Genomic DNA, 26,287 nt, shown 5'->3' on the forward strand with positions numbered 1-26,287 from the left:
GATTATTGGAGTTAGGCATCGATCGGGCGCTGGACTTCATTGCTCGCAACATCTGCAAACCATCGTTGCTGAGAGCTCGAGACATCCTACTCGTTTCTAGACTATTCACCAGCTGAAATACCTGGCATCTGTGGTATCACACCGGTGAGCAAGATGTATGAGTTACAGTCACACCGAAAGTTCAGTGCGCTGGATGAGATGCTCCCAGCATTTTACTACTGCTACATACTTTGCTTTCCTGTCAGCAACCATAGCAGGGCCAGCATATCCGAGCTCCTACAGAAGTCCCTTTCATCGCTGGCGGCAGAGCGGCCCTACCTGTCCGGGACGATCCGCAGAGACATGGAGAGCAGCGTGCGCAAAGGCCATCTCCTCCTCGACATACCAGATCCCTTCGAAGACCTCCGCATCGTCTTCAACGATCTCACCGTCCCGACGTGCCCATGGAAGGATACATACGAGGATCTGAAAGACGCGGGCATGCCGCCGCACAAGCTGGATGCGAATTTTCTGGCGCCCCTGACGGCCGGCCATGGGGAGACGAGGAAGGTCATGTCGGTGCAGGCCAACTTTATCGACGGCGGACTCCTCCTGGCCTTCTGCTTCCACCACAACTTCGTCGATGCGTATGGAGCTGGCCGCATCATCGCTCGATTCTCGGAGCACTGCAAACATGGCCCGGGGGCGGTCGATCTCCACAATAGCGCTCAGTCTGTGAGGGATGAGGACGGAAACGGATCAGAAGGCATAGTGGACATCCTCGACGTCGAAATATTGAAGAAGCAGTACAGATTTGAGGATCTGGAGAGCGACCCGAACCTCTGGCGGCTAAACTGCCTCGAGTTCCGGGGCGTCAATGCTTTCCGCTGGCCCGATTTCATCCCGGCTCTGCTTCCAGCGAGAAAGCCGCCCGTCATCTCAAGCATGTTCTCGTTTAGCGCCGACGCCCTGGCGGAGATCAAAGCCATGGCACGGCCGAGTCAAGAAGGAGCGTGGGTGTCGACCAACGACGCGCTGGTGGCTTTCCTCTGGCGCCACACCATGCGCGCTCGCTATCCCTCATCGGTAAACGAAGGCGAGCCTCCACACCGCAAGACCAACGTCGTGGTGGCGCTCGACGGCAGAAAAGACCTCGCTATTTCCCCGTCCTACATCGGCAACTGCCTGTTCCACTGCTTCACCGAGCTACCTATCAACACGGTCGGCAGCGCGAGCACATCCCTGGGCGATATGGCGATCCGGGTCCGGCAGGCCATCACCGCGGCCCGGGACAGGGAATTGCTGAAGACGGTCGTCGGGCTGGCTGCCACACATCCGGACTGCCAGGCGATCAAGTACGCCAACGATAACCTGGGAACAGACCTGTACGTGACGTCGTGGGTCGACCTGCCTTTCTATCGGCTCGAGTGGGGTCCGCTGCTGGGTAAGACAGATTTCTTCCGCATCCCAGACCGGCAGTTTGAGAGTCTCTGTTGCGTTCTGCCGCCGAAGGATGGGGTCGTCCAGTTGATCACTTCGATGGAGGAAGACCATAGCAAGCGGCTTCATGGCGATGCTGAGTTCATGAGATTTTGCAGCCTGTAGATAGCCAATTACTGGTTTGCTGAGGAAATTCGATGGTTCCCCTTCGCCTTCCACCTTATAACAGAAGAGGGTTAGGCCATTCCATTGAAGCGAAGTCAATCTATGTGCGCTTGAAACGTTGCTATAAAAACTTGAAAGGCTCGAGTTTATAAGTTCTCACATCACGTCCCCCTTTCCCTCCCTGTAGTATCAGTCAAGGTCAAATTGACACGTCCCACCTGCGAAGAAGCAACAGTCCAAAAATCGAAAAACCACGAAATAAGCCCTAATATTTTATTCTGCCAGAACGCTTCCACAATCTCACAATCAAATCCATGCGTATGGATTAAAACCTCTGTCTACTACGCCTTCACTGCACCACCTTCAGCCAAGTGAAACCTGACCGGCAGGGCAGGCTTGTCCCACATGACATACACCTTACTCTCTCCCTCCCAGTCCAGCTCGGGATCCATCAGCTCCAGATCGTACTTCCAGCCCATCTTCGCGAGGATCAGATTCAGTTCCATGAGCGCAAAACTGTACGTAGCACATATGTGCGAGTTAGCCAATCAATCGACCAATCAATCTGTACTCATCCATCCATACAGACAGATAAAACAATCTAGACAGGCAAATCGACGAACGAACAAACAAAACAGACGAATAAAAAAAAAAAATTTTAAAAAATAAATAGGTCTGCCGCAAGCAGGCTGTGCGGTCGAAGTTTGAGAGCTGCATTCGCGACTGACTTACTTTCGTCCCAGACATCCCCGCGGACCCAAGCTGAAGGGCTGCGATGCCTCTTTCAGGGCGGTGGCTTTCTCGCTGCTCATCATCCACCTGCGCGGATCGAACTTCATCGGGTCGCGGAAGATCTGGGGGTTGTGTGTCACTGTCCAGGCACTGGTGTAGATCTCGGTCTGGGGGGCACAACCGGCTCAAGTCAGCAAAGCATCGTTCACAATTTGCGATTGAGAGACGTGCGCGGAATAGGGGGTAAGAAAAGGCTTATCAGGCGAGTTCGAGTTGGAAAATAATAACAATAATAATAACGATAGTAACAATGATAACGTACACCCCGAGGGATCCATTCGCCATCGACGGCGAAGCCGGGGGACAGCCGCGGGAACCCCTGAGAGCCCGGGGGGTAGATTCTCAGGCCCTCGTGGATGACCGCCTGCAGATAGGGCAGCTGCTGGGCCGAGGTGGCGTTGATCGACTCGTAGGTCGGGAAGCGGTTCCGGATCTCTGCCCGCATGGCGGTGTATGCCTCTGGAGTCTTGAGCAGGTAGTACAGCGTAGCTGCCAGGAACGTCGCGACGGTCTCGCCGCCAGCGATGATGAGCGTTGATGCGTGCGCGGTCATCTCCTCGCGGTCCACCTTGCCAGACTCGACTTCAGAAATCAGGTTGGACATGAAGTCCTTCCGGCCGTTGTTGCTGTTGGCCATGCGCTCGGCAACCTTGTCCCGGGTGAACTGCGAGTGCTTGTTCCGCACGCGGGTCAGGATCGGAGCCAGGAATCGTGCCACGGTAAGGGCGAATGGCAGGCGCCGCAGGTTGTCCGCCACGGTGACGAAGTAGAGGTGGTTGAGGATCATCTCCTGCCAGTAGTGCGGCTCGCCGCGTGCGATGCACTCGAAGGATTGCCCAAAGGCCATTTCTCCGAGGATATCAAATGCTACCATCTCTGTCCATTTAGTCATGTTCAAGCCGTTCGTCTCGGGACCTCCGTCCTGGCCAAGCCGTGTGATGAAGGCATCTATGGTCTGAGAGACGAGCGGCTCCTGCTCCAAGAGTGCCTTCGTGGAAAATGCGGCGGAGAGAAACGACTTCATCTGCCGGTGCTTCTCGGGGATTCTCTCGCTGCCAACGCAGAGCGAGTCGAATCCTGACCCGTACATATCGTAGAACTCGCTCTTCGTAGGTTGCATGCCCCCGGCCCGGTGGCCGTATATTGACTTCCATGAGGACACGGAGGCAAACGAGAGCTCGTTGGGAGAGACTCTAAACACAGGGCCTTGTTTGGAAATATCAGCAGCTGCTTGCTCGCTTTGCTTGTTTCATTGTGTCCCAGGCACGAAATATCTTACCGTATCTCTGGTGCCCATCCTCTATTGATCGGTGGACTCTACCTTGCAAGGTCTTTTGCATTCGCCATAGCTACTTTCATCAGCGAGAGGAGTCATGGGCCGAGGAAATAAATAGATAGCGTACCAATGTCGACCGAGCCAATAAAGGTCCCGGAAACCTGGCCAAGGGATGGCAGTAGAGGTTGTAAACTATGAAGCCAACACAGTAGCAGACGGTCTAGCCACAGCCTGTTAGCAAAAAGAAAGCGCCCGGTGTGGTAGTATGAAGGAAGGAAAGTGTGTACGCCAGTCAACAAACAATTCCAAGAAAGCTTACTGCTGCTGTGAAGACGACAAACGGGAGCACGTATAGGCTTCTGGGGGCCAGAATATAGACCGATGAGAAACCAGACATCGGAGACATGGTGGTCATCTTAGAGCAGGAAGAAGCCCACTTGTTAAACAGCAGATTGCAATTGACACTCAACAGACAAAGCTATTGTGTGTGTTACGTTGAGTTGAATGATATATGTATGTATGGCATTATATATATGCTGTGTGATAGGGGAATCCCTATCCAGGACCAACTTCCTAGCTCGAATCATCACCTCCTCCAAAGAAGCCGTGGCGTATCTCAGCGTGTCGTGTCGTCGTGAGTTCGTCGCTTATGGTTCATGAACGTAAGAATCGCACTCTCCACGTTCGTTCGGACTGATGCTGCTTTGAGTCTGTAGCCGATCCAACGACGCTCGCCTGAATCGAGGCCTCTCTGCTTACCTGTGTCCTACCATGGACCCCCACACCAGGAGGCTCCGGCCGTCTAGTGTGCCGTATGCTGTACATATCTGTGCCGCTGTCTCACAACTTGTGAGCTCTATCGGTGTCATGACGCTGTCCATCGCGCAACATTCCTTCGCTGTGCCAGCTTCGTGTAGTGTATCCAGTCATCCAGTACGTACCATAATATATAGAGGCTGACTCCTGGGTCGCAAAGTTGAGACAGCGTCTCTCCATATCTGCCCCTTTTATTCAGGGATCGGAGCAGGCTCCTGCGGCAAGCGATGCGACCCAGTCGTAGATAGCGGCCGGCACAGCTCGCCATCCATATACATACGTATACATACACGTATACATAAGGTATATATGCACACGTCAGACTCAGCAAAATGGGGCGCAGGGGCCGTCTGGCACTTAAAAGCTTGGTAGATCTTTGTTTGTGTATCCATAATCGATGCCGGCTGACTGCTGCTGCTGATTGGACTACTGAAGCTGAGAATGATCTAGAGATAAGAATCTAGAGAAGTACAGAGCTCCGTTGTTTATCACGGCTTTCAGGAGCAGATTCGCAATTGTGATGAAGTTCCCGCTCTCTCAGCCCCAAATGTTACCGACTCGAATCTCAACAGGCATCCCCCCCCCCTTCATGGCCACTCTTGAGTGAGTCCGCGTGCCATTTTGTGATATGTAAGATGATGCTTATTTCGTAAGCTTTACCTGCATGCTTTTTCATTCACAGTGGCGCCGATGGTCATCCTAGAATTGCGATTATATAGGCAAGAGCTCGGCTTCTTCCACAAGTAGGTAGGGTAGACGTAGGGAAGTGACTTCAGAGCGCTTTCAGATCCGATATCACACTTTGCCTCTACTTGGTCAGAAATGTTCGGGACGCTCAAGATCGGATCCGAGAAGAACTCGGCGGAATTCATCGAGCATGCCAAAGGGGAGGCAGCAAGCCGGCTAGGGGGGTACGTCTTCTCGCACTCGGCCTGCGAGAACTGCCGCTTGAAAAAGGTAAGGCCTTTCTCCGTCCTGGCCTGGATCTCCATCTCCGGAACGCGCACTACTAATATACAAACTGTTTTTATTAGCTACGTTGCAGCGGGCACAAATCGGGCTGCGATCGCTGCCGAAGCCAGGTGCTGAAGTGCTCCTACCACACAGCAGCCGAGGGTAACAGTTCGCGGCTGAAGTCGAGATCACACGTCCCAGCCAACTTCTCTGCTACCAACGGGCCGGCGGGTAACAACAACAACAACAACAACAACAACAACAACAAAAAAAACAACAATAGCGCCCCGAGCCCTCGTGTCAATAATGATGCTAGTCAGGAGATCGGTGGGTGGGAAATGGCCGAGACGGATCCGCCTGGCAGTGGAGTTAACACCAGTTCCCAGTTCTCGCGGGATCTGCATCACGTCAACCAGAGCGTACAATCGAATCTTAACGACCTGCCACTGGATCTAACATTCGACAGCGAGCTTGAGTATTCGGAAAACGATTTTAACGATATTATCAGCTGCATCACCGGCGTCCAGCCAGACGATATGCAGACGCAAGTCTTCTCGAGTGAAGTTAGTCGAGAGCTCCTCGATGCAGAGGCCTTTGATGCCATGACAAAAACCGCGAACTTTATGCTGGATGACATCGTGGCATCGCAGCCTGCATCCACCAATGCCCCATCACCGTTCATGGCTTTCGGTCACAACTCGCCGTCCTCGCCGTTACGCCAAGACTTGGACCCCCCGGCTCAGGACGAATCTTTCACAGCAAGCTTTGAAGCCGGCCGGGCCAGATCGGGGACGGACCCATCAAGCTGCCAATGCCAAAGATCTATCCTCCGTGTCCTTGCGGAGATCGAGTCGAAGATTCTCTCAGCCGGTCCCAGCAACATCTACGCGATTCTGTCATATCAGCGGCTGACCACGGCAGCAAGCAACGACATCTTGACATCTCGTATCTGCAATTGCAGAGTCCAGCTTTTCGGGCTGCTAGGCATCATGGGCGAGAAGATCACCAGCCTGTCTGAGGCAATCATCGCTGCATTCGTCTGCCGCGTGAAGGAGCAAAGTGAGTCTGTGGAACCTGGCGGGTCCGATGCTCCAGACAAGCGTCTTGATCGCCACAGCGTAATCCGGTTGGGCGAGTACCAGGTGCAGACGCTGCAGGAATTCAAAGTCGTCTCGGCTGCCGTGATCACGTTGCAGTTGAACTATTCAGTGACTTTTGTCTCTCGCACTCGTGAACTTGCGTTTTCAATGAACCATCTGGCACAAGCTCAGAGTCTCAAGAAGCTCGAGAGCAGGCTGAAAAAGCTCTTCGTCAAGATGCAACAGTTGGCCTCGGACGTCGAGTCGGATTGCTGGGATATATGAGTCCCGTGGAGGCTGTGACAGGAGGAGCCCGGGAAGATTCGTTGGTTACATTGGTTGGGTACATTTAGAGAGCCTTCAGGGCGTGCACATACTTGGTACATGCCCATTGAAAGCTTATATAGTCAGTCAATATCTGCAGTCAACGCACTCACTCATAACGAGCATTGACCTGCCATACTACAGTACCAGGGGCCAGCAGCACAGATGGTAAGTGAAGTTGACAAAGATCCCGGTACGCATCCAATTTTTATGGAAAAGGCTCCTGGTGTTACTTCTGTGTTAGCAAGCATCCCGTTCCGTATTCGGTGTCTTCCCGATCAACACGCCCTAGAAGGGCATGTCCCGATTCAGGACTACCGAGCCTTCTTTAATGAGATTGACCATCCTGTTGGGACATGGTAATATCAGGGAGGAGGTCGCATGGAGCGCAAACGGTTGGTAATAGCTGTCGACCAACAACCCAAAAAAATTCCCCATTCCCATTTCCAGAGCACCTTCCCAGTTGCCAGCACTTTTAGGCATTATATTTCCGAAGTCATGTTTTCTGCACTGCCGGATCTGGCGTTCTTGACGCCCAAGGGTGGTTTGATGATTGGGGTGAGTACCGTACCCAGCACTCTGCACCCGCAAGGCATTTTCTGAAGCGAGACAAAACACAACAACAGCTTGCTCTCGCCCTCACCGCATACCGCTACTACAGACACACCCAGCATCCGCTGTACAAGTTCCCTGGGCCCCGGTCGGCGGCATGGAGTAACGTGATGCATTGCTACTACTACATCCGCGGTCGACAGCCCTTTAAGCTGCTCGAGCTGCACAACCAATACGGTAGCGTAGTCCGGACGGCTCCAAACGATCTCTCCTTCAATACGGCAGAGGCATTCCGGGACATCTACAACTTCCGGCCCGGCCACGAGACGTTCATCAAGAGCGACTGGTATGATGGGGGCGTCTTTGCAGACAAGGCTCACTCGATCGTGAGCGAACGTGATCCTGGGAGGCATGGACACATGCGGAAGTATCTCAGCCACGCCTTCTCGGACCGGTCGTTAAAAGCGCAGGAGTCGCTCATCAATGAAGTTGTGAACGAGTTTGTTTCTCAGCTTGAGGTGTACGGCTCCAGAGAGAACGGCATCGACATTGTTGTCTGGTTCAACCTGGCCACCTTTGATATCATTGGATCTTTGGCATTTGGAGAGTCGTTCGGAGGAGTCAAGTCAGGTCGGTGCCCCAGATTCCAGATACTGTTCGACTTCCATGAATCAAATCGCCCTGTACTCATCGTTTCGTATAGGTGAGGTTCATCCTTGGATCTCGCGAATCATCACGGCCATCGGGCAGAGTGCTCTGGCAGACGCCTTCAAAAGGTTCCCGGCTTTCGCAACTACGTTCAAGTGGCTGTTCCCTAGAGCAATTGAGAAGATGCTGGAGGACACGGCAAGCCATGAGAACTATACCATCTCCCTGATCGACAAGTATGTATGCCTCCGAAGCTCCACAGAGCCATATGCGGAAGCGGAACTCTAACACCTCAAACTAGGAGGTTGGACAATCCATCAACTCGTCCAGACTTCTTGACACGCATGCTGGAGAACAGACCCGCGGATCTGACAAATATGCAAATCGCCGCCCACGCGTCCGACTTTGTCATTGCGGGCAGCGAGACGACAGCCACGACACTGAGCTGCATAGTGTACTACCTGACCAAGAACCCATCCGTCTATCAGAAAGCCACGCGGGAAATCAGGGACCGGTTCGCCAGATTCGAGGACATCAACTCGACGGCAGCCTTGCAGCTCAAGTACCTCCACGCGCTAGCCCTCGAGGCGATGCGGATCTATCCACCTCTGCCGCTGGCCCTGCCGCGAGTCGTGCCCAAAGGCGGGGATACCATCGCTGGCCATTTTGTGGCAGAAGGGGTAAGTCTCGTCCCATCCCGTCCAAATCCCAATCCCATCCCAAGAGCATCCTAACGCAGAGCCAACCAACAGACCATCGTCTCCGTCAACCCCGTCGCCGCGAGCCTGTCTGCCCAGAATTTTGAGGCGCCGCTGGAATTCAGACCCGAGAGATGGCTCGGCGGAAGCGATCTGCGCGGTAACCACGAGGCTTCGCAGCCGTTTTCCATGGGGCCGCGAGGATGTCTCGGGAGGAACCTGGCGTGGATCGAGTTGAGCCTGCTGCTCTCAAAGATGCTCTGGGTCTACGATCTCGAGCTTCTGAACCCGGAGATCGATTGGTTGGAGGATTCTGCGATGGCGATGCTGTGGAAGAAGCCGAAACTGATGATTAGGACTACCCGCCGGCAGCAGGCTGCTGTGTAAATGCTTGGCGGTCACCTGATTTGACCCACATCTCGCATGGCAGTCAACGGCTTGATTGTCGGATGATCAGATTATACAATGATACAAATCGGTTCAATTTAAAGATAGAGGAATGACGTTTATATTTTTATTATATTATCAATTCAACTTGTAGCGATCAATTGCCTATCTAATCAAGAATTTACAAAAATGATCGAGTGTCGGGGGAGACTAGCTTTGCCCCTGGGTAGATCTGCCAACGTCCGGTCAATATTTGCAACTGTTAAAACGACTAGGGTCGGTTAGCGTCGTTGCACCTGGTCTGGGCGCTATTGCAAATAAAACTGGAAATATGGCTTGGTTAGAATAGTTGTTGTTATTGTTGCCTTTATTAACGTCGGGCGGGTATTCAAAACGCAATGCTTGGACCTTAAGGACCTTTTATAAGGTACGGCGACGTGCTAAGTAAAGGAATTATATATAAAATACTATTTAATCGAAAGCAAAAACTACGTTAAGGAAAACCTTTCGTTAAATAGCTGAACACTTGTAAACCTTTAAAAGCAATTCATAGTGCTATACGTCGAGTTTTCTTTCGACAATTATCGAATACGTATAGCCTTACGAGCGGCTTCGATCCGTATAATATAAATATCGTTTTCTTTCGTCGTAGAGTTAAGAAGGCTCGCGTTCGTAGCCCTTAGATAAAGCCGATATGTTTGCAGAACACTTTTTCGAAGGCGCAATACCGTGTTTTCAATCAATCGAACTAAGCCTTTCCTATCTTATCTCTTATACACGTTCCTTTTTTATCGCAAATCCTTTTGGTTTTTTCAATCGGTATGCTCGTTAAGTATAAATCGTAATCGGCGTAGTATTCGAAAAGAAAGAGGAGGGAGGCTCGGAATCGCCGGTAAGAAGAAATCTCTTCGAAGAGACGTCGCATGTCGATAATTCAATTTCGGCTCTTTAGACTTTCTATCTCTTTTTCTACCGCAAGAGAAAGAAAGAGAAAGAGCTGAAGGTTCGTAAGGGGCACCTCGTACAAGTAAAGAATCGTAGCCCCCCTTGGTTAGAATAGAGAATCAAGGGAATCGTTCAACAGCAACCATAGTTGCTAGTGTTGACTCTACAAAGCATCGTTACATCCATTCGATTACAGATAATTATATATCAGCTTGCCATTCTGTCCAACTACCTACCTACTCTACCAAATCAAGGCCCTAGCTCAGTACATAGGTACATATGGCACCGATCATTCCGGCTCACGCTTTCGTCCTACATTAAGATATCAAAAACTTCCCACAAATTACATACTCTCTATGTACATGCTCGGGCTGTCTCTCAAATCGGCAAGATGACCGGGATGCTATGCCGTATACGGCTGCGGTAGGCTCAGCTTCTTCTCGTCTACGGCCTTTTGCCTTTTTGGGCACATGCATACCGGTACATGAGAGCACTCGCGCACCGCATGGAACAAGTCAACAAAAAAAAACGCCAGGACTTGTCCGCGATAATACAGTTGAGCTAGCATCTACCTATTTATCTATGGCGATAATCCAACGGGATACATTTGTATTGAAACTACTACTCACGTCTTCACGACTCCATCCCACCAAAAGCGAGCCGGCCAGCTAGCCAGCTAACAACCAGCCAACCAGTCTATTGACCATGACGACACTCGGCATCCGAGAAGAAGACATCCCCCGGCTCGACGGAAAGGTCGTCATCATCACCGGCGGCTCCTCCGGCATCGGCCTCGCCTCCGCCAAGATCTTTGCCCGGGCCGGCGCCAAAACATTCCTCCTGGATCTGAACCCCCCCGACGAGCCCGTGGACCACGCGACCTTCATCCGAACCGACACCACGTCCTGGGCCGACCTGAAAGCGGCCTTCGCGCAAGCCGGCCGCGTCGACATCGCCGTGGCCAACGCCGGCGTCTCGGAACAGCAGCCCTACTTCCAAGACACCTACGACGAGCAGGGCGAGCTGCAAGAGCCCGGCTTCGCCGTCGTGGACGTCAACCTCAAGGGCACCGTCATGTTCATCAAGCTGGCCGTCAGCAGCATGCAGCGACACCGCCGGCCGGGCGGCGGCTCCGTGGTCATCACCGCGAGCGCGACGGGCTACGCGCCCGAGCAGAACCTGCCCGTGTACAGTGCCGTCAAGGCAGGTCTGCTCGGGCTCGTGCGCTCGCTAAGGTCGACACTCCCCCGCTCAGACATCACGATCAATGGCGTGGCCCCGGCGGCGACGGTCACGAAGCTGCTGCCCATGGATATCGCCGGGCCACTGATGGACGCCGGTCTGCCCGTTAGCTCTGCTCACATGGTGGGTCTGGCCGTGGTGTATTCGGCCGTGGCGCGCCAGGCCCGGATGGTGGAGGCCTACGGCAAAGAGACGACGCTGGATGCGGAGGGCAGGTGGAACGGGCGCACCATCTTGACGCTCGGGGAGAGCTATACCGAGGTGGAGGAGAAGCTGGCGGATCTGCGGCCGGTCTGGTTTGGCTGGCGGAACGCGGACTTGACCAAGAAGCAGCAGACTACTGCAGACTTTAGGTAGAGGTAGAGGTAGAGGTAGAGGTAGAGACAGAGGTCGCAGTAAAATCGAACTTGACGTTCACATTCAAACCGAACTCAAAAGTTAAAGTTGAACCCTCGCCGGCAATCAAGAAATCCACAAGCCACAAGCACCTGCAGCCAGCCAGCCAGCCAGCCAGCCAGCATAGCTACCTATCGTGAGCCGTACGGAGTACATCCAAACAAACACCCCTCCAATCCATTTCTCTTTTTTTTTTAAAAAAAAAAATTGATATTACCCGGAGACTCAAAGTCGCTCGCTCCCTCCCTCTCTCTCCCCCCCTCTTCAACGCTGATGACAAACCGCATCCAATCCTCCCACAACCTTAACACACAAAGTCACAAAGCCGGTGATAAGACAGATCATCTTCATCACACTTCCTATACCATACTATCTTTGCATCCAATCGATTCTTCGACAGCCCAGAAATACATACAATACATACAATACATACAATACATACAATACATACAATACATACATACAAATCCCCCCTCCACGTACACGTCCGCACTGTAGTAATACCGGACGGAGGCAGATAGAAATAGATCCCGGTATCCTCGCCGTAACCATACACATACACATACCATGCATGGGCTTACACTTACTCAGGAAAAGCGGATGAAAAGTGGATTGTAACCTTTTTTTATTTTTATTTTAAAAAAAAAAAAAAAAAAAAAAAAAAAAAAAAAAAAAAAAATTTGGAGGGGAATGCAGCACCTTCCGTAAATAGTTGTTGTTATTAGGCGACTCCAAGCGAGGCTATCGCTCATCTAATTAAATGAAGACCCCACTTTTCACAGCGCAGCGGGGTTTGTCTGAATGGGGTGTTTGGGGTTAACTTGTGTAGCGGCTGCGAGACAAGGATATATATACATATATATATATGCTTTACAATACTCCATACAGCCAAGCAGAAAGATAAAAACAGAAAGATGTCAACAAGATAGAGGGCAGTAGCGGACGCTACAGCTAGGCTGCAAAGGGGTGCGTCTGATGCCGAAGCCTTCTTCTTCTTCTTCTTCTTCTAAGCTGGAGGAGCGTTGACGAGCTTGAAGCCGCCGGGAGTCAGGATCTGAAAGACCTGGTGCGGGTCGTAGCGGTGGGCTATCTCCCGCAGCCGCGGCAGGGCGGTCCCGTTCGCGTACTTCTGGAAGACGGCGCCGGTCTGCGTGGGCGCCGCGTCGTTCAGGTAGACAAAGTCGTAGTAGAGGCCGGCCGCCTTCGCGCGGCGGTTGAGCTCGTCGACCATGTCCTGGAAGAAGCGGTAGATGATCTCGTCGTCTTTGGCGTCGGCCCAGTTGCCGCCGTACACGACAGCTAGGTAGAGCGAGAGAAGTTAGTTTTCGTAAGCAATGATGGGAGGGGGGGACTGTAGATTGTAGATTGTAGATTGTAGAAACACACAAGTCGCGAGATGGCGCTTACTCAGAATTCCGCTGCCAAGTGGGTCATAGAGCCCGATCGGATCACCACCCGAGGCTTCGGCGGCTTGGATCATGCCGGGGGTGAAGAGCTGGTAGGTTTTGGTGAGGCCGAGGTCCGTGGTGTCCTTGATCTGCGGGTTGGCGGCAATCACGTCGAAGAAGGTCTGATTGATCAGATACACTGCCTCGGCGCTGGATGCCAAGGCAGCGGACGAGAAAAGCTGTCTCCGGTTCCCGAGCTCGAAATTCACGGGGTTCGTGTCGTTCTCCAGGCCCAGGATTGTCTCTGCGACACGAAAGTCCTGGAATGTGGAAGGTATATCGGTGAAGTTCTTGAGGGCAGCAGGGGCCGGGTCGTCGCCTCGGTACATGTAGATGCCATAGCCCAGTACCTCGCCAGTAGTCGCGTTGTACAGGATCGAGGGATCTGAGTGAGCGGCAGGATCGCTGGAGCCGCCGCCCGCAACAGCATAGCTCGCGAATGCGTGGACCAAGGGATCCAGAGCCGAGGCGTCGTAGTATGCACTTCCTCCCCACATGTATGGCACCGAGAAGGTTCTCAAATCGAAACGCGTGACAATGCCAAAGTTGAAGGCGCCACCCTTCAAGGCCCAGTACAGGTCGGAGTTCTGCTGGGCATTGGCCTCGCATATTGTACCGTTGGCGAGCACAACCTGATAATTGACAACAGTGTTTGCTCCCCAACCCTGATCTTCAAGTTGCGCAATTAGTTCGATTCTGGCGGGGAGTGACCGCTGGTTGACATACCGCTGCTAAAATAAGAGATACCCCCACCCAGAAGGAGACCAGACACTCCGACGGGTCCAAAGCGGCCACCAGCAACGGCCAGATTGTCTCGAGCAAGTACTCTGTAGACGTCCAACCAGCGGTTTCCCGCGCCAATCTGGACCACGGATTTGGATTCGTCTGTGTACCGCACGCTGTTCAGGCTGGTGGTAACCATAAGCACGCCTTTTTCAATGTCGGCTGCCCCCGGGACGGGCATGTGGCCTTGGGTACGAACAGCAAAGGTCTGTTTGGCTGCACTGAGTATCGCCAGGCCACCAGCTACCTCCTCGGCCGAAGCTGGAGCAAAAACACACTTGGGCGTTGTTTGGCAGGTCTGCGACCAGGGCTCTACAGCGTCAAGTCAGCCGCCTCTGCGTATGGGAACCTGATATGCGTGGAGGAGAGGGCCATTACCAATCACATCTTGGGCAAAAACTGCAGATCCAGGGAGAAAGACACTGTTTGGATAGCTTTGGGAGAGCTCATTGCATACATTACAGCCATGATTCCAAGAATCACAGCGACGATGGTACCAAACGTTGGCCGCAAGACCCTGGCCCAGATGGAGAAGAAGAGAAATGACCGAAAAAGCCGAAAGAGAAAGCATAATGACCGTTAATATTGATCACAGAATCGGAATCAGAGCCAACGCGGAGGTATCGAGCAGAGAGGTGCGATGTAGCTGCCCGGGCCGGCATCTTTATGTATAGGCGGTCCCTAGACATCGATTGGCATGCTCATTTTCGAGCTCCCTCCACACGGCGCAGCTGCGGCTGAGATAGTTATCGCAGACAGGAAGTCATGGTTGACCGTGCACGATGAAGGGAGTTCCCATGAAGGGTTTGATAGGTTCAATGCCCGCAAATGGCTCGGATCAGCTGAGCTGAGGCTTGTTTTCATCAACTTCTCCACCTCAGCCGAAAATGAGCCTCTTGAGAGAGAGTATCGAGGGATATCGCCTTGACTGAAGTAAGCTGACCGTCAATACTCGGCCGTAATTTTCTTGCTTGGTGTGATTCGATAATCCATCCAACAGTATCCAGTGTCAAGTCCTCAGAACGAGAAGGATGGGCAAGTGGACCAGAGATCCCTGATGTGGCTGCTTGACTAGCCGAAAGCTCTAACTTATGGTGGCCAGCTTACTCCAGTCGAGACGTTATCGTGGTCAGCCGCAGCTACGCCGTACGACAGAAGCACTGCTATTACCATTTCTCATTCGTCGCGTGTAACGGGTGACAGGCGATGTCAGACGGATTGACTCTGGGTTCCAGATCAGCCGACACGCATCGGCAATTTGCCGTTCTAAGAAATGTCCCGATGGAGCTCTGCAAATCGGACCGGCACATCGAAACAACATAGCCTTGCACTAATTCAGAAATAAAAAAATTACCAGATGGGACCGACCGATCAAGGCTCAATCAGAGCGTCGACGGCCTACGTACACGATCAATTCGAGCTGCTGGGGAGGCTGAACGAGTTTCCGAACTCTGGTCTTCTCCGATGATCTCTGCTCCCTACATGAAGCAGATATTGCTTCCTCGCCGTTGCAGTGACTTGCTGAATGCTGTTATACGCGAGCGCAGCCCTTCCAGTCCAGTGAACGCTACCATACACCATGTCCACCATGTCGACCTTGATTGATACACTTACTTTTCCGGCCCAGCTGTTCGTGCACCTTGAAAGCACTAGCAAAAGCCCTTCAGTGAAAGAGACAATCAAGCCCAGAAATGACACTTCGATCACTCCGCCTCCTACTAAGTGGTCTTACCTCTGCCATCCGCGATTGAAGGAGGTACAGGACGAAGTCGACGGATATTTCCTCGAGAACTGGAACTTCCCAAGCTTCAAGGCGGTCCGCACCTTCCTGGATGCCAAATTCTCGGAGGTGACATGTCTTTACTTCCCTCTCGCACTTGACGATCGCATCCACTTTGCCTGCCGGCTGCTCACAGTACTTTTCCTCATCGATGGTACGTCAAAATGGACTTGGGAAACTGGGCTGGTGTGCCCTTTACTGACAAAGATTAGATGTCCTTGAACACATGTCTTTCGCGGATGGAGAAGCCTACAACAACAGGTTGATCCCAATCTCGCGTGGAGATGTGCTCCCAGATCGGACCAAACCAGAAGAGTTCATCCTGTATGACCTGTGGGAAAGTATGCGCGCCCACGATAAGGAGCTTGCCGATGAAGTTCTGGAGCCGACCTTCGTCTTCATGCGCTCGCAGACGGATCGAGCGCGTTTGACCATCCGCGAGTTGGGGCATTATCTCGAGTACCGTGAGAAGGACGTCGGCAAAGCGTAGGTTTCTCGCTTGGGATTCGAGCGCTCGTGATACTGACTGTCCGGGCAGGTTGCTATCGGCGCTGATGAGATTCTCGATGGGGCTTAGACTCAGTGACAATGAGCTTCAGAGCATGAAAGCTCTTGAAGCCAACTGCGCCAAGCAGCTGTCCGTGGTCAACGACATATACAGTTACGACAAGGAGGAGGAGGCGGCTCGAACTGGACACAAGGAGGGGGCCTTCCTTTGTTCAGCTGTAAAGGTCCTGGCAGAGGAAGCCAAGCTTGGCATACCGGCCACGAAGCGCGTGCTTTGGTCCATGACTCGGGAGTGGGAGGATGTGCATGACAGTCTCGTGGTAGAGACTATCGAATCTCCAGACGGATGCTCTGAAGCTGTTCAGGCGTATATGAAGGGCCTAGGGTACCAGATGAGCGGCAATGAGCAGTGGAGTAAGACCACGCGTCGATACAATTGAATGTCTAGACAGCAGAAATATAGAGTATCATAGCAACTATTGGAGAATTTTAACTCGGGCAAGATACCAAAGAAATCGGGTGCGCGGTGCACAGAACGTGCTAGGTAGGTGACAGCACAACCTGCTTGCCAAAGCCACCAGAGGTTACATCCACTACGGGAGCAACGGCTTCGTTCTGATGGTGTTTTGAGCCTGATTTGTGCTCATCACAATAGAAAGTGAAGCCAATTGAAACATATTTTGAGCCACTTTGACTGAGAGTTTTTCTCTATTGCTTTTTGGGGGGGGATTCTGTCTCTCCGCTTTCCCGGCTCTGCTCTGAATCAACACGAACGCATCTGATCTTTGTTGCAATTCGTTTCGATTCCCGGTTCTGGTTCCGGAAAGACTTGCATCGTTCGTCTCACCCAGCCCCACACCCAGGCAGGGGTGAATTGTCGGTCTTCACCTTTTATGAGATGCTGTCCGATGCAGTGCATATTGGTCTGATATGTGTGAATCTAGTATGGGGATTGTGGCCTTGGGTGAGAACGGTTTAATCGACTCACTCGATTCGCTCTTACCTCTACCACATAGCAACCAACTTTCCCCTCCCATATTTGAAGGAAGGAACTGCCAGGCATAAATACCTACCTACCTTACCTACCTACACCAGCACTCACATTCAAACTTGATCTGAACGGTACTCACCACCACAAATCACCACAAATCACCATAATGGCCAACCCGCTCATTAGCAACCACCACGGCAAGAATGGCAAGTACTCTCAGGCCTTCTTGGAGCAGAATGGGCCCGGAGACGCTCGGCCCACTGCTCTTGATATTCTCAAGGATAACGACCGGATTGGTACCATGAAGGATAAGGTGAGCAAGCTTTGCAGCTGCTGCTGGAGACTGGAGCTTGAGTTAACCATAGCCAGGTCTTTCTTCTCACTGGATCCTCTGGTGGAATTGGCATCGAGACTGCTCGTGCGCTCGCCGCAACCGGAGGCAGAGTATATCTGGGCGTTCGTGATTTGGAGAAGGGAAAGCAGACTCTGAAAGAGATCCTCGAGCCCGGCCGCGTGGAGCTGCTTGAGATGGACATCGGTTCAATGGATAGCGTCCGCACAGCTGCCAAGACTTTCCTCTCCAAGTCGACCCAGCTTAATGTCTTGATCAACAATGCGGGTATCATGGCATGCCCCGAGACAAAGACTGCGGATGGCTTCGAGTCGCAACTTGCAGTCAACTATCTCGGCCACTTCCTCCTCTTCAAGCTCCTCGAGCCGACGCTCCTGTCCAGTTCGACGCCCGAATTCCAGTCCCGCGTCGTCAATGTCGCATCCGCTGGCCATCACATGAGCTCCGTCGTGCTCGACAACATCAACCTCGATGGTGAGTACGAGGCGTGGAAGGCATACGGCAATGCCAAGACCGCTTGCATCTGGATGACCAACGAGATTGAGCGCCGATACGGCTCTAAGGGTCTACATGGCCTCTCGCTGATGCCTGGTGGTATTGCCACGGGCCTACAGCGCCATGTCGATCCGGAAATGTTGAAGATGTGGGCTTCGAGTGAGCCTGCGCGGAAATATGGGAAAAGCCCGGCTCAGGGCGCTGCCACGACCATGACGGCTGCATTGGGCAAGGAATGGGAAGGCAAGGGTGCTGTCTATTTGGAGGACTGCCAGGAGGCTGGGCCGATTCCTGAGGGTGGTACACTGGCGGTCGGTGTTGCACCGCATGCCTTCGATGCGGAGGGCGAGAAGAAGCTGTGGGCTTTGTCGGTCAAGATGTTGAAGCTAACGGAGTAGGGAGGTTGCAGGGGATGATGGTGCTGGAGGAGGTGAGAGGAGACGTGTTTTCTAGCAATGGATTCAAAAATAAATAAAAAGATAAATCAGATGAAGATGCGGCATTGGTCTGATTTGATGCTGGTGTTAATGATCTGATAATAAGGAAGCCTCGGCGTCGGGACCTTTCATGGCCGGTGATTGTAACGGCTCAGAGTGCGCGTGTATCGTTTTTGAATTCGCGGAATATACCTACCGGTATTCGATGACCCACACCAAAGGTGTGTTTTCATTGAAGACCTAATTTAGAAAAAAAGAAGTTAAGAAGAATCCTTTGCTGCGCCAGCTCGGAATTGTTTTTTTTACATCCAACCAACCACCCAACCAACCAACCAACCAACCAAACGGACGGACGACTACCTTACCCGCGCATCGACGATAGCCAGTTAAAGATATTTACTGTATGGACCGGGTAACATACCAAAATTCACACACCCATACCCATACCTATACAGCCACGCAGAGGCACAAACAAAGCAAGCGGAAAGATACCCCACTCCCTACCTCAAACCACAGCACGGCACAGCAACAGCAACAGCACAGCATGGTTTGACGTGCGACACTCTTCCCTTACCTTCTAGAAACAATAAATAAAAAAAAAAAAAAAAAAAAAACAGAAAGAAAAAAAAAAAAACCGGTAGAAATGGCACATGTTGATAAGGATCGTATTGATGAATTTCCAAACTGGCATCTTCGCCTTCTACTATCGTCTTATCGTCGCACTGTCTATCGTCTTATTATCGTCGCATTACCAACCAACCAGCTAGCTAGCTCGTGAAGATAGTGTCCGTTCAGGTACTCTATTAGACGAAAATGACACCTGCCTCATAGTGTAAGCGAAAAGGAAGATTTGGAAGCCGATGAAGGACAGACAATGCGATAGTACGTCACCGGCCGAGTCAAACAATAAAAAAGACTGGATTCAAGCGCGCATCTACATAACAAGCAAACAAACCTCCACCTTATGGCAACAGCAAGGACCCTGTTTCTTTCTTTCCTTCGCCGAAATTTAAATGCTACGACGATAGCGGCCCCCGGCTTTTAAAACCACGAGAAGGCTCCCTCCTCTTCTGCCAATTTACCAAACCTCAAGCAGCAACAAGAGAACATAGAAAGGAAGCGCCAGCACGCGTTCTTATCCCCGGTATTCTTCCACCAGCGGCATAGGGCCGCCTTACTCAGTACTCCGGAGATCAGTAGAGTGAATAGCAACGATTCGCGGCAGGCATCATCATCAAAATCCATACGGGTCAAGATACGGCATATAATCAATCCATGGCATCCATCTGGCATCCATTGGAATGTGTCCTGGGCAGATTCCTTTCCTGGGCTTGATATCCTTGGCTTTCTCCTACGGCTGTATCCTCTGGATATATGTGTGTAGGTGTGCATGACTGGTACATGTCTCAACTGTCGATTTCCTCTGCGGAGGTACGCGACTGGGACGCTGTACGGTCTCCATGGACGTGGCTAGGGGTCACAAGGGCCATTCTTCGTGTCATTTCCGGGGATCTGGTCGCGTTGGCGTGTTAGTCAGATGTGGGTTAACAGAAGTGGAGGAACACGGTGGGCCGGTGGTACTCACTAGTTACTTCTGTCAGACGTGTATATTTTTGTGTCCTTCAGCTGGATTCATGCTTGAAGTTCTGTTGCATACCCGGGCCGGGATTGATCATCTGGGTAGTCCGACCCATTACCTTGATACACTCCATGGCATTGCGGAGCAACGAAAGGTTATCATTATGCCTGGGGTCCTTGAGTTGGTTCACAAGGCCCTGCAGCATCTGGTGCTTCTCCTGGTAGCGCTCCATCAGGCTGGGCTCCTGTGGCTTGCGCGCTACAATCGGAGGGGTGGCAACCCTCTTTGGAGCCTTGTCCAGGTTGGATTGTTCATCACCTGCCTTGCGCTTCTTGCTCTTGGTGCTCCCGGACGGGGGGGGAGATGCGGATGCATTGCTCTTGGTCTGTGGCTGTCCGGGGTCACCGTGCACACGCTTCATGTGGTCACGGAGATTCCAGTGGCGTGGGAAGCCATTGCCCGGAACACCGCGTTCGCAGCCTTCATAAGTGCATGCGAAGGGTTTGTCGCCATGACCGTGCATGGCGTGGGCCTCGCGCTCATGACGGAGGAGACAGGCTGTCGACGAGAACTGAAGATCCTTGCAGGCAACGACCTTGCACTTGTAGGGCTTCAAATGCGAATCCACGAATTTACTGGGCACAGGGTGTGTGGTTAGCTTTGCGGGAGACATGAGAGAGGGAAACATGGTCGTACTCGTAATTGCACTTGAGCTTCTCGGGCTTGTGTTGGCAGTTGGAAGTCGGGTCCTTCTCCCACGGGCAGTGGTAGAGCCCATCGGCTTGGGGAGTCACATTGTGGTACAGGTGGTGGTCCCGGGGAGTGTTATCGACCTCGACATTGGAGCTGACCATCTTCAACGATTCGTCCGCAGTCTCGGCAGTTCCTGGGAGGCGTTGGGGCCTGGCGGCCAAGTCACTGGCAACCTTGGAAGGTCGAGGTCCAATAGGCTTTCTTATTACCCTGTCACCAGTCGCTGCGTAAGGGGGCAAGTCCACCAGATCGGGAGTATCCTGAACATACCTGGGAGAGGTGCCTTCGACACTGGGCGTGAACGGGCTGCCAGTTGCTGATGTTGCCAGTTGGGGAGCTGGTAGGGCCCACGCCTCCTCAAAAAGGATTGGGGATGATCTCTGCGACTCCAGGAAGTCGGTCCCGTTGTCCCACAGTATCGGAGACTCGATGACAGTACCGGCCTGGTACATTTCGGAATCTCGGGCAACTGGATCTTGGCTGGCGGTTGCTCCTGCGGGAATAAAAGACTCACCAGCCACGGGGGAGAACATATTGTTTGGAGGACCCGCAGCAAAGGCCATAATCGGGTGGGCTGCAACGCTACTGGCAGTAGTCCCTCCGTGGAACAAGGGGTGGCTCCCAGCAAAATCCTCTCCTTGGTACTGGAAGTTGTCGAATACTTGCGTTTCCATTTGCTGCAGTGTAGGGGTATACATAGCAGAGCTAGCAGGACTGTTTGACCTGCCTGTGGCATCTGAGCCTGCAGACGACATGTGGTATGACATCTGGGTTACATTCGGATACATCCTCGTAGATCGGCTTTGATCAAACGAGTTAGTTGTCCTCTGTGATTGAGCTCCAACGGAATCTTGGGAAGCCTGTCGAGACATAGACACCGAGTCCATTGGGGTGGATAGCCCATTCTGCCATGGGCTCATGACAGACCCAGAAAACGAGCCTCGTGGGTTATAAGGGACAGACCTTGTCTCCTGGGGGTCATGAAATGAGTTCAGAGCATCAGAGAATCCATTTTGGGTCGGTCCCTGGGGCGCAACTGACTCGTCGTGCAAGTACTGTTGACCTTCACCGTGCCAGAATGGTCCACTGTTGTTACCCTCGATAGGTTCTGTACGATTCAAGGAAAAGCCTGGAGGTCCCTGGAAGGCAAAGTTTGGTTCATGTGGAATGGTGAAACCGCTGTTGGACATTGGGTTAGTGTTTGTGCCTCCACAATCTGCACAGAAAAAACGAGAAGAAAAACCAAGCACAGCGCCAAGGAAACGAAGGAAAATCAACGGCAAGATCAGCATCTTCCAGGGGAGCCTACAACAACCAAGAGTTAGTAAGTCTCTACTTGGTGGAGGAAGATATGAGTGACTACAGACCAGCGTGAATGCCAAAGGGGAGTAGGATCCAGGGTTTCTCCTCCGGAATAGTTGTAGTAGCCAGGAGACCGGACAAAGGGGAGAGGAGTCCAGAAAGAAGGTGTCCATGGAGAGAGAGAAGGATTCTCCATGTCCAGATGGCTTGGTCTGCAGAGAAGACGAGAAGTAACGACGGTCAGTTCATGCGCCGTCGTGAATGTGGGGCAGCTTTCAAGACACCCAGCGGCGTCGAGGTGTACGTACACACGATGGCATAAGTAGATGCCAGTCTTGACCCTGTGTCACCGGCAGGTGACGGTCACTCCCCCGAGTCGGAGCCTACTGGATCGGGCCATTCTTCCTTTGGCCTTGTGAGATGTCGATGTTTGCTACATCTCCTCTGGGTTGTGGATCTCCACACATCATGGTGCTCAATGGCTATTTCATTCCTAGGGCCGGTTCGGGTCGGCTATGAAAATCCAGTGCGGCTGCAGGCCATCTCAATTAGGAGATGCGGTGTGGTCGCTGTCGACATATCAACACCGTCCAGGTTGACGACGATGTGATGGCACAACGTTCCACCTTGCGAAGTCTCCGTGGGTATACTGGGGGGGGGGGGGGGGTGGAAACATGCAAATAACAACGTAGGCTCCATCGGTCTCCGGAAGAAGTTATAGTCCACGTGATTCGGCGGCAGCCATCACGACCAGGCGGGGGTGAAGCCTCTTGGAGAGACGAGAGATGTTGGCACGCTGGGGAAGTACTCCAGTACTCCATCCATCCGGGAAGCGGAATTCCTTGGAAAATAACCATGTGGATATGTCGACGATGGGTTGGATAGGGCGATACTTACACGAGGCCGCACCGGGCTCTGCCAAATTTCAGTGGTCACGGAGGACGTGTCACCTGATGGGGAGCCTCGGGGGCCAGCCTTGACTGAGAAGTTGGAAGGCAAGATCCGGAGAAGGCTAAGGTTGAGAGACGAGATCCTGGTGATGCACAGGGACAAACCCTCTTCCCCTGGCTGGGTGAGATGTGGGAGCGCGCCCAAAACCAAACATGCCAGTACATTGCTTTCGGACGACAAGAGATCACGCGCGTAGCATAGCTTGAAAAAGGAGATTTAACAACATACCCGGCGGCGCCGGCCTTGGTCCTGACGGAGTTCATCTGTGGCTTGTATCCTTCCATGGTATCCAGCGCAAGGCTTCCACAGGTCTGAGTGTGGACGGCAACCAGAGTCATTGGGGATGATGGAAATGATGAGCACGCAGAAAGAAAAAGAAAAAGAGGCAGGCTTCTTCTGGGGATATGGTCGGAGGGGGTGGTGGTGGTGGTAGTGGTGGTGGAGGTGAAGGTGAAGGTGAAGGTGGTGATGGTGATGGTGGTGAGGGCTGCGGTTCAATGCTGTAGGAGCCCAAGATCTCAGGTGCAGCAGTAGATGTGGATGTGGATGTTGATGTTGATGTTGTTGTCGATGGTGATGATGATGATGATGATGATGTTGGGGGTTGGGGTTGGGGTTGGGGTTGTTGTGAGGAGAGGGGAGAAGGAGGGGAGAGAAGGAGGTAGTGCTAGGGAGGGATCGGTCGTTGAAGAGGAAAAGGGGAATCTGAGTTTTGATACCTACGGAGGGAGCGGGAGAAGTGGGGGGGGGAGATGGGCGAGCTGACACTGACACTTATCCTTCTCGGCGCGCAAGGCTGTGAGACATTTGATGCGTTGTCCGCCATCGCGTAATTTTAGCCAGCGTATCACGGTCCCGCAAAAGGTGGGGCCGGCGTCAGTTGGGATTCTGGACGTGATGCTTTTCCAGCTCGTGCAGATCCCCGTCGCGAATCAGCGGAGGAGGAGTGCAAGGAGTCCATCGTTCCCCCCCAACCTAAACCGGAATCTTTGTGCAGGACGAGCGACGATGACGACAATGAAGCCCGTGAAGCCAATGAAGCCAATGAAGCCAATCGAACAGAGCGGTGTGCCCTCGCAGACCAGAGTACTACATACTACATAGTACTACATACTACGTACTTGTACAGCAAGCACACGCCCATTCCTGCATCTTGGCGCATGGGTGTTGGCGGACAAGAACATCCCCCCATCGCCTACAGAGTAAGTACAGACTACGGAGCAACTAAGTTCCTCCGTGGCTCCGTGGCTCCGTGGCTCCGTGGCTCCGTAAGAAGAACTGGAAGGAACCGGCGGGCCGCTCCTCCTCTGTCAAACTCACTTCCGCCTCAGACAATACGTAAGGTACGTACGTAGTAGTACTACGACCAGCAGCACTCCGCAGGTACACCTACCTAGGTACCGGTACCTGGCCCTGATCTCGGCTACGCTGACCAAATGAGTGTTCTCTGGAATATTCGAATTTCAGACATCCGTCCGTGGCAGGCAGGGAAGGGCCGTGAAACTCTAATTCAAATGCAGCTCTGTATTGTACGGTACTGTACCTACTACTACTACGTAGTACTATCCCCCCCCATGAATAAATGTCGGACCCAGTTTAGGCCCATAAATCATAGAGCGGTGGTTTCTTAATGGCTCAAAGCCCTGTCAACTCCACTGTATAGGCTAAATACTGGCTCAAAGATACTTTTCAAAGCTGAATCCTTATAAGTTGATTGGTTTAAGCCCTGGTAAGATTCCTTGCGAAATTATACTTTCGACATTTATTCATGGGGGGGATAGTAGTACGTACTACGTACCTATACCGGTACCGGTACTCTGTACTGTAAAGTCTACGGCGCACGGAGTATGATCCACTCACATATTAAGTACTACGTACGTACTACGTAAGTAGTACCTAGGTACCTACCTACTATCTCCCCCCATGAATAAATGTCGGACCCAGTTTAGGCCCATAAATCATAGAGCGGTGGTTTCTTAATGGCTCAAAGCCCTGCCAACTCCACTGTATAGGCTAAATACTGGCTCAAAGATACTTTTCAAAGCTGAATCCTTATGAGTTGATTGGTTTAAGCCCTAGTAAGATTCCTTGCGAAATTATACTTTCGACATTTATTCATGGGGATAGTACCTATTACCTACGTAGTATTACGCACCGCCCCCTTATACGAGTTTCAAAAGTCTATTTATATATTTGAAACTGAAAGGATGTAAGGAGGCCTACCTAAGCGAGCCGACAACTACCACGGTACAGGCCTAAGTATTACCCCTCGAGGGTGCCTCAAAATTTCACTTTCCACTTAAACCCCCTGGTTACCCTACCCTCGAGGGGTAATACTTTACGCCTGAGACGTAGCACGTATTCCTCGTATTTTTTAAACTAGCGATAAAGTATATATACGAAATTGCCGAGCTACTTCGCAGTCATAACTATATAAGATAAGCATCCCCCTTGGTGTTTTCAATTTTAATCTATACCATCATCATAGTGCTTTACAATCTTCTTATAAGCTCAATTCGGTAAAACGATCGTTCGCTTTCATTTACCAACTCCATCATGCGTTTCAACAACAACCTCTTGCTCGCTTCTTTCCTCGGCGTCGCAACCGCCATCCGTCGAACTTGCAGGCCCGACACTACTAGCGGCGTTACCGGCACCGGCTATTACACCGTTGGAGACACCGACTCTTGGGCTAATATCGCGGCTGACTTTTGCACCGGCGAAGGAGAGCTGCAAAACATGAATCCTTCCGGTTCGATTGTTTTAGGCCAAATTTTAAAAGTCCCTTGCAAAACTCGAAAGCGCGATTGCTCTAGGATCCCGGGAGACTACAAGGGGTACTATAAGGTCGTCAAAGGCGACGAGTTGTCACTTATCGCGTCGGATTTTTGCACCGATAACTATAATATGGTGTTATTAAACCCCGACATTGATTCTTCGAGCTACATCGTCACTCCTGGCACCGACTTGCTAGTTCCTTGCAATTGGAACTAGCTACAATACCTACGTAAAGGTCTTATCCGCTCGCTCGCTCCGCTGGAATATTGCGGGGCTATGATAAGCAGGAAATGAGCGACGGAATAGGTTTTGGGTTGGACTCTGCTTGAAAGCTGGGACTTATTAAGCATTTAAACTCTTTTTATATTCTTCGACAATAGGGTGGAGGTCAATGTATTTCGAAAGGAAAGAAGTTAGTGGATAGAAATTAAGTCTCTT

The 26,287-nt window shown here is 52.0% G+C and overlaps 10 protein-coding genes across 10 annotated transcripts; 7 read left to right on the top strand and 3 right to left on the bottom strand.

Moving 5' to 3' along the window:
- Positions 1 to 153: 153 nt before the first annotated feature.
- Positions 154 to 1,584, top strand: L3040_007991 (uncharacterized protein; the record flags this gene model as incomplete). The annotated part of the gene is made up of 1 exon (XM_007295510.1): positions 154 to 1,584. One exon carries the CDS (start codon positions 154 to 156, stop codon positions 1,582 to 1,584), a length of 1,431 nt encoding a protein of 476 aa, XP_007295572.1.
- A 341-nt stretch (positions 1,585 to 1,925) lies between these two features.
- L3040_007992 (uncharacterized protein) lies at positions 1,926 to 4,058 on the bottom strand (the record flags this gene model as incomplete). The annotated part of the gene is made up of 6 exons (XM_007295509.1): positions 1,926 to 2,100; positions 2,317 to 2,483; positions 2,639 to 3,582; positions 3,656 to 3,725; positions 3,780 to 3,872; positions 3,972 to 4,058. The coding sequence occupies 6 exons, from the start codon at positions 4,056 to 4,058 to the stop codon at positions 1,926 to 1,928; spliced, it is 1,536 nt and encodes a 511-aa protein (XP_007295571.1).
- Positions 4,059 to 5,290: 1,232 nt separating this feature from the next.
- L3040_007993 (uncharacterized protein) lies at positions 5,291 to 6,786 on the top strand (the record flags this gene model as incomplete). The annotated part of the gene is made up of 2 exons (XM_066154779.1): positions 5,291 to 5,425; positions 5,551 to 6,786. 2 exons carry the CDS (start codon positions 5,291 to 5,293, stop codon positions 6,784 to 6,786), a joined length of 1,371 nt encoding a protein of 456 aa, XP_066010675.1.
- A 537-nt stretch (positions 6,787 to 7,323) lies between these two features.
- On the top strand, positions 7,324 to 9,110 carry L3040_007994 (uncharacterized protein; the record flags this gene model as incomplete). The annotated part of the gene is made up of 5 exons (XM_007295507.1): positions 7,324 to 7,383; positions 7,452 to 8,007; positions 8,081 to 8,261; positions 8,327 to 8,705; positions 8,778 to 9,110. 5 exons carry the CDS (start codon positions 7,324 to 7,326, stop codon positions 9,108 to 9,110), a joined length of 1,509 nt encoding a protein of 502 aa, XP_007295569.1.
- A 1,650-nt stretch (positions 9,111 to 10,760) lies between these two features.
- On the top strand, positions 10,761 to 11,654 carry L3040_007995 (uncharacterized protein; the record flags this gene model as incomplete). The annotated part of the gene is made up of 1 exon (XM_007295506.1): positions 10,761 to 11,654. The coding sequence occupies one exon, from the start codon at positions 10,761 to 10,763 to the stop codon at positions 11,652 to 11,654; it is 894 nt and encodes a 297-aa protein (XP_007295568.1).
- Positions 11,655 to 12,699: 1,045 nt separating this feature from the next.
- L3040_007996 (uncharacterized protein) lies at positions 12,700 to 14,586 on the bottom strand (the record flags this gene model as incomplete). Its single annotated transcript, XM_007295505.2, has 5 exons — positions 12,700 to 12,992; positions 13,101 to 13,811; positions 13,868 to 14,236; positions 14,303 to 14,323; positions 14,502 to 14,586. The coding sequence occupies 5 exons, from the start codon at positions 14,584 to 14,586 to the stop codon at positions 12,700 to 12,702; spliced, it is 1,479 nt and encodes a 492-aa protein (XP_007295567.2).
- Positions 14,587 to 15,503: 917 nt separating this feature from the next.
- Positions 15,504 to 16,651, top strand: L3040_007997 (uncharacterized protein; the record flags this gene model as incomplete). Its single annotated transcript, XM_007295504.1, has 3 exons — positions 15,504 to 15,858; positions 15,917 to 16,190; positions 16,243 to 16,651. The coding sequence occupies 3 exons, from the start codon at positions 15,504 to 15,506 to the stop codon at positions 16,649 to 16,651; spliced, it is 1,038 nt and encodes a 345-aa protein (XP_007295566.1).
- A 717-nt stretch (positions 16,652 to 17,368) lies between these two features.
- Positions 17,369 to 18,447, top strand: L3040_007998 (uncharacterized protein; the record flags this gene model as incomplete). Its single annotated transcript, XM_007295503.1, has 2 exons — positions 17,369 to 17,515; positions 17,572 to 18,447. The coding sequence occupies 2 exons, from the start codon at positions 17,369 to 17,371 to the stop codon at positions 18,445 to 18,447; spliced, it is 1,023 nt and encodes a 340-aa protein (XP_007295565.1).
- Positions 18,448 to 19,984: 1,537 nt separating this feature from the next.
- Positions 19,985 to 22,008, bottom strand: L3040_007999 (uncharacterized protein; the record flags this gene model as incomplete). Its single annotated transcript, XM_066154780.1, has 5 exons — positions 19,985 to 19,998; positions 20,072 to 20,080; positions 20,144 to 20,700; positions 20,762 to 21,028; positions 21,089 to 22,008. The coding sequence occupies 5 exons, from the start codon at positions 22,006 to 22,008 to the stop codon at positions 19,985 to 19,987; spliced, it is 1,767 nt and encodes a 588-aa protein (XP_066010676.1).
- Positions 22,009 to 25,627: 3,619 nt separating this feature from the next.
- On the top strand, positions 25,628 to 26,065 carry L3040_008000 (uncharacterized protein; the record flags this gene model as incomplete). Its single annotated transcript, XM_007295500.1, has 1 exon — positions 25,628 to 26,065. One exon carries the CDS (start codon positions 25,628 to 25,630, stop codon positions 26,063 to 26,065), a length of 438 nt encoding a protein of 145 aa, XP_007295562.1.
- Positions 26,066 to 26,287: the final 222 nt, after the last annotated feature.

The sequence above is a fragment of the Drepanopeziza brunnea genome (assembly GCF_022702325.1).
Source record: "Drepanopeziza brunnea f. sp. 'multigermtubi' strain 214-2 chromosome Unknown ctg14, whole genome shotgun sequence".
Taxonomy (NCBI): domain Eukaryota; kingdom Fungi; phylum Ascomycota; class Leotiomycetes; order Helotiales; family Drepanopezizaceae; genus Drepanopeziza; species Drepanopeziza brunnea.